General features: G+C 54.7%; 1 protein-coding gene across 1 annotated transcript in view; it reads right to left on the reverse strand.

Annotated features, from left to right (window-relative positions):
* The window catches only part of LOC118452907 (peripheral-type benzodiazepine receptor-associated protein 1-like), a 17,887-nt gene extending 10,508 nt beyond the window's left edge, over nt 1–7,379 (reverse strand). Inside the window, exons 1-4 of the mRNA XM_035900519.1 lie at nt 7,336–7,379; nt 5,281–5,388; nt 3,472–3,600; nt 1,100–1,276 (exon numbers count right to left, since the gene is read on the reverse strand). Coding sequence (XP_035756412.1) covers nt 1,100–1,276; nt 3,472–3,600; nt 5,281–5,388; nt 7,336–7,353 — 432 coding nt within the window. The 5' untranslated portion in view covers nt 7,354–7,379. The remainder of the gene's footprint in view (nt 1–1,099; nt 1,277–3,471; nt 3,601–5,280; nt 5,389–7,335) is intronic.
* Between the last annotated feature and the right edge of the window lie 4,453 nt (nt 7,380–11,832).

Raw genomic sequence — 11,832 nt, forward strand, 5'->3', positions numbered from 1 at the left:
TGAGAGTCTACCTTCAAACCCATAGTTAAAATGAACATATGGGGAGGTCAGGGACAGGAATAAAGCTGCTTTCGTTGAGGAAGTATTTGTCACCTCAATACCATGTAAGCAGGGTAGGTAGGGGTGCACATATTCATTCAGCTCATCTGGGCACAGAAGCGTAAGGTTGCGCTTGACCACATCTGCATTACCAAAATGGGGGGAATCCATTGCGAGCCCTAGCGTTACTGAGCTTCTCTTGGGAGTTTAACTGACCTAAACTGAAAACGTCCAGCTCATGAACAAAAGACGTATCTGATATAGCCGGAACAGCTTGCTTTAGTCACCTTGGGTGGGTGTCATTTCACCTAGCTCGAGGTGTCTGCAGAGGCTCCTTTCAGAGTCATCGCAGAGAAGCAGTGCTTTGAGGGAGCGACACATCCAACCAGTTTTAGACCTCGGTCTTGGGATGAGCTGAATTATCCCTTTTATCCCATAATTTATATCAGCAAGTTCTGCACTGGTGCTGAGGGGAACACAGGTCACCAGCTCAGGAGCAGGCATCAGCACTGCAGATACCTTCATGAACACTCACCCCTGCCTAGCAATCTGTACCCTTAGTCACAGTCATACAAGGATGCACCTAGTTAGTCTGGCAGTGGCTGTCAGCACGCAGAAAGCTGCCACTCAAGATATGGGGTTTAGACTGGTTCTTGGGAACATGCTTAGCTGATTTACTTCTTAAAGAAACACTTTAAAAGGAGGTCCTGCTTCTAGATCTTGCTTGAAGCTCAGCACTGTGAAAAGTCATCCTGTAATTGTGGCTTCTTGGGGTTTTCCAGGAGCAGAGTTTTAGTCGCTGCTGAGAATGGCAGCTCAGACCCATGAATTCATGGAGGGATGACGGGGGTGTCCCCCAACACGCTGTTCTAGAGGGGTCCAGACACCGTCTCTGCCATGCACCCAATGTCCCCCATCCAAATCAAACATCGAATGCCCCCTGTTTTCAGTCTGCACTTGGGACTAAGGCCCTCACACCGCCTCCTGGAGCCGGGTTCCCATCACTCTTGTCACACTGCTTGTCCCCAGCCACCGAGTGATGCCCCAGAAAGCATCTCACCTTCCCCGTGATGAGTTTAGCCTGCAGCTCCCGGCACTCCTGCTGCAGAGCTTCGATCTGCTTGTCTTTCGCTAGGAGAGCACTGGCTTGCTCTGTCAGGTCCTTGGCACGCTGGCGGGCAAATGCTTTTTTACACAGCTCCAGGCTGGAGCCCTTCAGAGGCACTGGAGCAGTTACCTACACCAGAGAGAGCAGGAAGGGAGAAAGCCACACGTGTTGGTGTTCATTAACCATCACCCCAACAGCCATCAGGCAGCGAGTGCTGTCAGGAGATGCAGCCTCGCCCCAAAGGACAGACAAGCAGACAGAGGAGCTTAACAGATGTACGAAAAAGTGAGAGGAAAGAGGAGGGGGCTGGATGGAGAAGCAGATGAGAGAAGAGTTGGGAAGGAGAAGGTGCTCAGCAGATGAGGCCAATGGGTACAGCCATTGACCCTGCCTGGGGCTGCCATATGTAGTCACGTAGCCCTGCCTGGGGCTGCAGGCAGGGCAGCGACGGATGGGGAGAGGAGAGAAAACCACAACAAAGGCCGAAAAACAGAAGGCAGCAGAGAGGAGGAGGGGAGGATGGCAGGAAAGATGAGAATGGGAGCAAGGACAGAGGTGGCCAAAGCAGGAAGAGAAATGGAGCTTCTGTGGGTTTCTTGGCAGCAGGAAAGAGGGCTTCAGCATGGATGGGTGGGAGATGCAGGCAAAGGGGGAGGCAAGGGAGAGCCCAGCAAGGGCTGGAGTGGCCAGGGGAGGACTGGGAGGTGTTCGGCAGGAGAAGCTCCCTGCGAGGGAGGGAAGGGCGAGGGTTGGGGATGACAGCATGCTACCGGTGAGCGGGGCAGAAAGGGACAGGCAGCGGGCTGGGCACAGGTCTGGCCAGAGGCCTCAGGCAGGAGCTGAGGCTGCCCAGCTGCAGTCCCCCTGCATCCCCGGGGCTGGCTCTCCTGTTGGGTACCAGCACTGCAGAGCTGGAGGAAGGGGCTGCTCACACACACCCCCTGCTCATCCCAGCCCTCTGGGCAGTGAGGCCACATCCAGTCCCCAGGTTTAGCAACCCCTGCCTCTCCCTGTCCAGCTATTTTTGTCTGCTCAAAGCCTGCCAATTTGGCAAGGGGGGACTCCCTCCCCTGCCTGACCAGGAACGTGGCATCCACTGTGTAAACTTCCCCTCCCCAGGTCTTCCTGAGCATCTTGCCCACGTGCATCTCACCCAGCTGCATGCTGGTGCCTGGCTCCACAGGGCCTGTGAACCAGGCTCTGAAAGCAGCCGCTGCCAGATTAACCCCAGCTCCTCAGGGCCCCTGCTCTGGGCATGCAGTGCCTGGTCCTGCCTCCAGCTCCACGAGCCTCAGCCGTCCAAGCACTTTCTGCCAGCCCAGGAGCCCAGCAAGTCGGTTATCCCAGGGCTCGCCCAGGTCTTAAACTGTCACCACCCCAAAGTTTCACTTGGGGAAAAAAAAAAACCCAGTATTTGCATAGTCACTGGAGGGTCTGCATAGCTGTTCGATCTCTATCAAATGATTTCTCTTAACGTAGTATCTGACAAGTCCATCTGGCAGCAACAAAACTGTTGTAAGTTTGGTACCTGCAAGTACCAAAACCCTGTGACAGATGGGCGGTGCAGTGCCTGGGGACAGAGAGGGCAGGCAGTGCCAGGAAAACCCCCTACCTTCTCTTCAGCAAATCTTTCACTTCCTCCTTTCTGTCCTAAAGGGCTTGAATTCCCCATCACAATCCCTGGTTTCCTTCCAACGGAAGAAAGGTTTTCCATTATTCCCCTGCAATTGGGAAGCTCACGCAAGTGCTCGTGCCCAAGATCCCACATCCTTTGGCCACCTCCCACCACTTGTGCAGCGGGTCAGGCACTAGAGGATTTGCAACCAGCTGCTTCAAGGTTGGAGAAAGCAAAAACCCTATGGCTTGCAGAGCACTGTGAGCGAGGTGTGGATGGGGCAGAGCGGAGTCTCTCACCCCTTCCTGTTTTGCTTTACCACACTCCTTTTCTTATTCAAACACTTCCGGTTTCTTTTTGGTGAAGTCAGATTATTTTTATAACTTGCCCAGGGAAAGCTGAGCTAATTACCTTAAACTAACATCTTAAGGTAGGTCAGCACATTTATAGCAAGAAACCAAGCAGGAGGCAATCGCTCAAAGCCAGTTCCCCGCACACGAGCAGAAGCGGCTGGCAAGGGCCGGGTTTCATGATTCTTGCCCTGCTGCTGATGTGCAAAGCGTGTTTGCTGTAGGTTTAAGAAAAGGGGAAAGAAAAGGCCTTTCTAGCTCAATAGAAGTAGCAAGCGAGAAGTCCCGGCGATGAGGTGCTCTCCTAGCTTGGCTTCCCATCCCAGCCATGCCCAGCAGCGGCAATCCCCCGCACTCACAACTTTGAGGTTTGCCTCCTGGAGTTTCCGAGCTCTCTCCTCCAGGCGCTTGGCGATCACCGCCAGCTCCGCGTTCTTCCTCTTCAGGTGCTTCACCTTCTCCTCTGTCTGGGGGAAGCAGCTCCTGCGCTGGATAACAGAAGGGGAGGCTCAAGGTGAAGCCCCTGCTCAGCTCGAAGCTGCGTGCCAGGGGTGTTAGGGCAAGCCAAGTTCCCAGCCCTGCCGGACCCACTCTGTGCCCACAGGGTTTTTCCCAGCCAGGGCTTGGCCTGTTCTCCTATAACTGTCCCAACCATTAACCATGGATCTCTGCCCTTGTCACCTCTCCAGTCACCGAAACCTGTCTTTTTCCCAGTATTTTTGTTAATGTGACCTCTCTGTCCCCATGAGATGCCCCTCACCCCACCCCAGGCCATCTGCAAGGTCCCTCTCTGTCCCCAACACGCTCGTTGCAGGTTCTGCCTTTGCCAGCTGGGGCTCGGCACTTCTCCAGTATCAGCCTGGCATGGCCACCCACCTCTTCCAAAGTCTTCCCAGTTTATTTCCCTGGGGTTACAAGACTCAACACATCGCTGCGGATTTGTGCTGCGCTGCCACTGCAAGCTTCGCCGTTGCCCTTTTTCTCATGACACTGAAGCACGAGTTGGGCAGAACGGGGAGAAAGCGGCAAAGGACTTTATGATGTTTGGAAAGCAAATTTCCTTTTTCTTCCTATTAATTCTGCTCACTCCTTATCCCCTTTTATTTGTTATCTGTCCCTTTCAATACGCTGCTGCTTGCCGATGGCTGGTTCTCTCAAGGTCGTACCAGATGTGTTGTGCTGTCTTTTCACATCAGCAAAAACGTCAGGCCAGCTGATCCTTCCAATTATTTTCCTCCCTATCCCTGTGAGATCCCACCGTGGACACTTGCTGCTTTCACTGCTTTGCTTCAGCCGGAAAACCAAGGCTGATTTTTGAGAGTAAGATTTGAAGAGAACTTGCACGACAGTGGTTTGCTAAAATCCAGACAAGGGGTAACCCCCATCATGCAGGTCATACTGGATTTATACCTTTAGCATAAGAAAATTATCTAGAATACATGTTTTGAACTTGGTGATATAAATCTGAAATGCTGAGCAATCAGATTTTCAGGGGCCTGGGTGCTGCCGCATCCCCATGCCGTGGGGCTGTGCAAGGGACTAATACTCTCTGGAGAGGATGCAGGAGGGGAACGTCCCCTCCTTGCATTTCCCGAGGGTCCTGGCTGCCCACCATGAACCTGGGGAGCCAAGGACAGGGAGGGGGGCAGAATGGGCAACCCAGGCTTGGCTGGGGGTGCAGCTGGGGAGGAGCGGGTGCCGAGCTCCCGTGGGAGCAGGGGGCAGTGCTGCGCCGTCACCCAGAGCTGAGGCAGAGTGAATCAGTGTTTCTGCTTTTCCAGCTAAAGAGGAAACAAGAGCGACTTCCCCCTCCCCTGCTCTCAGCTTGCCGCTGCCTCGCTCTCTGCCTGCTCTCGCCAGCGGCTGCCTTAAAGCCTCCTGTGGTTTCCAGCAGGCACGTAGCACCAGACAAAGATGGCAGAGAGGGCAGCGGAGGGTCCTGGCTCGCAAGGAAGGTCCTGCTCAAGCCGACAACGGGCGCAGTGCGAAGGCACCTAGGAGACCCAAAGCACCCAGACCTCCTTTCCCCCCTGGGCCTGTCCAGCTGATTCCGTGTGCTGGCATCTCCTGGAGCCCTGGCCAGGACTCCGTCCCCACAGAGCACCCCATGCCAGCAGCCAGCCCAGCACCCAGCCAGGGCATGGGACGGGGCCACATCCTCTGCTCACCAGCAAGCTGTTCTCCTCGGCCAGGCTGGAGCAGCGGTGCTGCAGGTCCTCCAGGGCGCTCAGGAGCTTCATGTTCTGGCTCACAAGGAAGCCGTAGTCAGTCCCACTCTGCAAAACAGTGCAGGAGAGGAAAGGCAGGGCTTCACCTGCCTGGGAAGAGGGGGAGAGAGACCGCAGCTGTGTGCCTGCCCTGGCCCCGCAGCGAGCCCAGGCTGGCTGTGCAGGGAGGCTGGCAGCATTGGGGCGCCAGCAGCAAAGGGGCAAGGTGGAATACGGAGGCCAATTTCAGGAGGAGGTGAGGGGCTGCATGTCCTTTGGGGGATGAGTGGCCTCTGGGGCCAGGCTACATCACCCGTGGGTGACAGCTACTGTCTCCATAGCTTTAAGGATGCTTTCAACTTGCCCAGACCCTCACATCATCCCCAGCCACTTGCATTTTGCCATGGTGCCACATAAACCAGCTCAAGAGCCAGGCAGGGCAGAGCACAAGCTGTGACACCCCAGACATGTGCGCTGCTCCCCACAGCTCAGGGACCCGGTGGCCTCCAGCACCACACGGCTTTCGGAGGCAACGAGAGCTCCTTGCCGGTCTCCCCTTGCCAGTTCCCCCAGGTTGGCCCAGGAGCCCGCCCAGGAGCTAGGCCCTGGGCTCTGCCCAGTCTGTGTCAGCCCCAGCTCCGGAAGAAGGTGACATGCCCGATTTCTTTGCAAAACACCACCTTAACTTTGTCACATCAAAAGCAGCAGCAGCTCTGCCAGGAGCTGTATATATAGCTTTGTGGTTACGGCTTCCTGCTCAGCCTTTGAAGCAGGGTCCCAGAAAGCAGCTTTGTTAGCAAAGCTCGCAGCCGAGCTATTCTTTCTCAGGTGCCACGTGGCAGCAGCAAGCTGTGCACCTCAGGACAACCTGGCCAGACATTTTCCCAGAAGCCAGGCAGGTCCTGCAGGACCTGCGCCCAGTGCCTGGCAAGTCTTTGCTGGTGCCACTGAATGGCACCGACCTTCCCAGTGCACAGCTCTGCTTCTGCAGTTTGCAAGCAAGGCTACAAGTGAAACATCCCATGGCTACCAGAGAAATGCTGCCCAAAGCTTTTTGGTAGCAAGAAGTCAGACGGGTGGCTCACAGCACTCAGGTGCTGCTAAGCTCCAGGAGGTCTGAGCCTGGCTAAAACTCACTACACTTGTGACCAATACTATATTGTGGCTTCTCAATCATGGCCACTGGAAAAAAAGGGCAGGAGACCAGTGCCACAAAGTCCACCCCATCAAATCCCCTGGCATGGCTGCCGTGCCCATGCCATGGCTCTCCCAACCTCTGATGCCTGTATGGAAATGCCCTGGCAGAGCAGGGAGGGAAAACACAACTGAAAGAGATTGAAAACCAAAAAAACCACCCTCAAAAGCTAACACCCAGCCCTCCCTACTGGTCTCACCCAGTGTCCCCAGGTCCCCCCAACCACCAGGAGGGGACGGTAGGTGCCACGAGTTGACAGGCCTTGGGCAGAGTGGTTTGCAGGTGTCCACCCTGCAGAAATCCCAGGGTTTGAGAAAGCTGGCATGAAATGCCCCATGGGAAGAGATTGTGCTGCTTTCCACTTGCAGGAAAGCAAGAATGTATTTATTTTCCTCTATTTTTTTTTTCTTCCCTAAGGAAAAAGGCACGGTTACTGCCACAGTCCCTGGGGACATCGCACCACAGCAGCCCCCAGGCACCTGGGTGCCCTCTCCAGCAACTCGGCTGCTCCCAGGGGTGGTCAGGGCAGGCGCAGGAACCAAGGAGCTCCACAAACTCAGTGGCCTGAGGGAGCCAAGAAGCTCCCCTGGGGGCCAAGCACCCTGCCTGGTACAGTGCTCTGGGCCCAGAGAACCAGATCCTGTGGTGTCGGTCCCATCCCTGCTACTTTACAGGGACAGTGAGGTGCCCCAGAGAATATTTCCCCATCATCGTCTCCAGGAACAGAGAAGGACTTCCTAGGACTGGGCACCCATGCAGGGAATGCTGCTGGCACTGATGGGGGGGAGCTGAGCAGGGTGGGTGCACGAGGGGTGTCCTACCAGCATCTCCCATGCCATGCATGGCAGCGCCTTTGGCTGATTCACTGCCGCCATCCCCAGACCCAAGCAGACAGCTCCTAGGATGAAGTCAAAATGCATTATTTCCATCTTCTTGCTGCTGCCAAGAGGCCTCAAGCTTCTTGTCTGTGCTTGCTTGCACTGAGACAGGCCGAGCAAATTCAGCCAGCGACCTCTAGACAGGAGCTGGGAGCTTTTGTGGAGGAGCTGATGTGCTCCTGCCTCTCCCCAACAGGCAGCTAGGACTTCTGACATGGGCAGCACCGGGTTTCTGCAGGGGACAATTAGCACTTCCAGCATAGCAGGGGGGATCTTTTGGAGACTTACATCCAAATTTCTGTATCTGAAACCCCTTTTCTGTAGCTATAAAACATCTTCACTGGGGCAGGATGCAAAGGCTCACAACCACTCACCCCTCATCCTACCGGGCTGCCCCCAGTTCAGCCCAGGTTTCTTGCCACTACCCCAGAGCCCATGATGTGGCAAAGGCTGGGATGCCCTGCGCCATGCAGAGACCTTTCCATTTCCCCGGCTGTGGCAGGACCCACAGGCGAGGTGCCATGGAGCAGGAGAGCGTGGCTGCATGTTCCAGGCTGGGCCCAGGCACGCAGCCAAGCCTCCCCGCTGCCAGCACGTCCCACTGTGGCCACAGCTCCTTGGGGCTTTGCCCAGAGAGGCACAAGGGGCATCTGCAGTGAAAAGAGGTGGAGGCAGGAGATCCTTGCCGTGCCAGGACGTCTGTCCCGCGCAGGGACCTCGCTGCCCAGGAAAGCTTTGCCAAACCTTCTCCCCGGCGCTGGGCTGGTGCTGGCTGCATCAGCCGAATGCTCCTTCAAGATCGCGTAGAGCCTGGAACCGAAGGACTGTCTAGACGTCATCCCACGCTCATTAAACATTCATTTCCTATAATGAAATAGCTTTTAATTTATTAACCGCTCTGCTGTTCCTCAAGGTTCCCACGCTGCGTGGCACAGCCTTGCTGCAGGCCATGCTTGTGGCCCCGTGGACGGTGCTTTTCGAGGGGTGCCGAGGAAATCATTATGGGGAAGGGCCACAGAGGCTGCCCCTGAAGCAACCCATCTTCATCAAGACAAGCAGAAGTGCTGGCAGGAACCAAAATCCAAAAGCATTCCTCGGTCAGAAAGGTTTTCAGTGAGTTGGAGCCAGCAGGAGCTGAGGCAGAGCTGACCCTGGGAAGTTGCATCCCCCAGATCAGGAGAATCCTTGGCCACTAAAACTAAATGACACGTTGTTTGGTCACGGGGGAAATTTTCTAAAACCAGAGGAAGGCAGGGGAGGAGCAGCAGGGATGCTGAGGGAGGAGAGCAGCCTGCCGCTCCCCTCTGCAGCAGGCTTTGAAGCCTCCCACTATAGGGAAATCGTCACTATCTGCCACCACTTTTGGCAGGTAGAGCCCAAAATACAGTTTCTTCAGGATGCACAAAGAATGAGCAAACAAAGAAAAGCCTCAGCAGGGCGGCTGCAAGAAAGCTGCTGCTTTTTCACCTGAAAACTTCAAAAAGCGACAGAGAGCTGCGCCAGCTTTTGCAGGCAGAGGTGCCCAGCCAGGCTGCTAAATGGGTCACGCAGTCAAAATTTCCCCTGGAGCACCCAGCATCCAGCACTGTCTTTCAAGTCCTGCGGAAAACTTGCAGGAAGCCATCTGGGCGACAGTAAATCAAACCACAGTAAGGATGACAGCCGCTGCTCTGCAATGCAGCTCGGGCTGCCGGTGCCTTGCAGCACAGCCCGGCACGGGCCGGCCAGGAGGGCTTCCCCCACGCCAGGCCCAGGGAACTTGCCAAAAACGAAGCCCAGCCTTGTTTTAAAATCCCCGCGGAGAGCCAGATGGGGAGGAGGCATTTACCAGGTGGCCCCACGAGTGGGAGGCCTCAGGTGGCCTTTGGAAACCGGCGGTCTTGTGACTGACTTTAACACGTACAACTTCACGATGTATAAAACATACACGATTTCAAGGTGTCCCTGCGGTGACTTCCCCGTCTCCAGCAGATACGGGTCCAGCTGCCAGGTTTGCTTCGCAAAAGCCATTTCCAAAAACCAACCCCCTGCTGTGCAGACGCTTTCCAGACCTACTTCCTAGGCGAAACTACACCAGCTCTCCTGCTATCTTGGGTATATTAAACCCACCGCTTCTCCTTCATTTGAAATTATTGTCACCAAGCCTCCGCCATGTCAAAGCCCTTTAGCTCCTCGTTCCAGCTGACTCTGGTAATTAGTTGCCTTAACTTCTCAATCCTCTCCACTTGGAAATGAAACCTGTCATCGCCGATCCATTTTCTTCTCTTCCATCCGTTTCAAGGGAATGAGCTCCCTTGCAGAACAAAGTTATTTTCCATAGGCAGCTCTTCCGCAGTGCCCTCGCTGCGTGTCAAAAGCAAGACAAAAATAGCATCACCTCCTGTTCGGTCAGTGAGCGCGAGCAAAACCCATCCACTGCCAGCACAGGGAGCACCCCTCACACTGCAGCGAGCGTCGCCCTGGCAGGGGTAAAAGGGATATTTTTGTTAAAGGCACGGGGGAACTTAGAAATGCGCCTGGGACGCAGCGGTGGTTATTCTGCCGCTCCTTTGGTAGGCAGCCGTGTCCCACAGCTCGTGTTCTGCTTCCTTCATTTTGCGCTGGGTTCCTGGTTCAGGCACAAACATCTCCGTTCATCAGTTGGCTTCATGGTGCTTCCCCACCAGCTCCTCACCCTGCACATTGCCAGCTCCTGTTTCCAGGAGTCAGCATTTTTTCCCGCTGCCCGTCCCGCTTCCAGCCGACTGCTTGCCCTTATTTATGCGATTTCCTCATTTATCTGATTGTTATCAACCCACGTAACAAATTCACGGAAGAAAAAAATCCATCCAAGGGTATTAACTTCAAAGATAGTGCCTCCAGCCTGGGAAGTGCTGGAGCCACAAATTGCAAGATATACAAGAATATTCAAGGAAACATTCACTGTATATTTGCTCTGTCTTACACTTCCCCAGGCATCCTCTCCTGCACACCCTCTGACCACTGCCAGCTCCTTATATGCTCCTCACTGTGTGTTTAAAATGAGATATGCAGCTAAAATGGGAGTCTCACAAATTCAGGTCTGCTCTATCTTTAAAGCGTCTTATGAAAGCACCATCATTGGGTCCCAGGAAAAGAAACCCAAGAGGAGAAAAATCAGCTCTGTAGCCCTGACCGCCCTGGCTTGGCTGTCCCGTGATGAGCTCAGCTTCTCCAGTCTCCCTAACCAGGGAGAAATTAATGTTCCTGCAGAACTGAGACAAGGAGGAATGCGAGTGGAAAATAAACTCTCAGGGCAGAGGCAGAGCCTCAGCACTCCAAAATCCAAGGCTGCAGCCAGGTCCAGCATGCAATGCAGCACAATTTCTCACCTTCAACAGCAGATCCAAAATACAAGAGGTTTTGCAAGCAGACGAGAGAAAATGACACCAGAACACTGCACAGCTGATGGAAAGGCGGCTCTGACCCGCTCCTGACGCATTGCGCACGTGTGTATTCATCTTTCACAATCAGACATAGAGCAGTCAGTTGAGAGGGACGGAGGATTCGGAGAAAGCCCTTCCTTTCCCCCAAGGCCAGCCCGTCCCTGTGCTGCAGAGCCCAGTGCAGAGGCCTCCCCAGGAGGGACCCGTGGGGACTCTCACAGAGGAAGGGTCCTGCTCAAGGTGCAGGTCCTCATCTGGCTGAAGAACTGCTGGTATCATCAGTCCTCTGTTTGCTCCTCGCCCTGCTCCCCGGTGTGGTACTCAGACCTAGAACCCATCCTCCTTCCAGCTGGCCATTACCTGCCTAAAGCAGAAGCAGGACAAGGCCCGTGTGGCCCCAGATGGGCTTTCCCCAGCTGTCACCCAACCTCTCTCCACGTTAAACACAAATCGTTTTGAAAACCCAGGATGCACACAGCGAGGAACTGCAGCTGGCAATTGCTGGGATATGATCCACCATGGGTACCAGATAACCTGCAGCACGGGATTGTGCAAAGCAAGCTCCTCAGGGACGACAACATCACCACCTTCCTCTTGCCCTTGGGTCACTTGGGGACCCCGGGCACCCTGTATCCCCCATAGGGTCTTTTCCCACCTACACACCTTGTGAGAAAGATGTCTGCGCTTACAAAGCCTGTTCTACCACCATTTTAACACTGAAGTACCAGCTTCTCCCTTGCCTCTTACCAGCTTTCAGAAAGATTTGGCCTGGCCCCACTCCAGTGAAGCAGGACAGGGCTCCATCCCCACTAGAGTCAGGGGACACGAACGGCATCTCTGGTTCATTGCACAGCTTGGAAATGTATGAAAGCCAGGCAATAAACCATAAAACCTCGTTTGGTCCTAAAATTCAGGTGCCTGATCAGGAGCCAAGCCAGCCAAGCTTCCTTTTTGCCCCAGTGCAGATTTTTCTGGGTGCTGCTGAGCAAGCCAGTGAATCTGCAGAGAAGCAGGCTCAAACAACAGTATTCCCACT

The sequence above is a fragment of the Egretta garzetta genome, unplaced genomic scaffold (assembly GCF_000687185.1).
Source record: "Egretta garzetta isolate BGI_Z169 unplaced genomic scaffold, ASM68718v1 scaffold108, whole genome shotgun sequence".
NCBI lineage: Eukaryota > Metazoa > Chordata > Aves > Pelecaniformes > Ardeidae > Egretta > Egretta garzetta.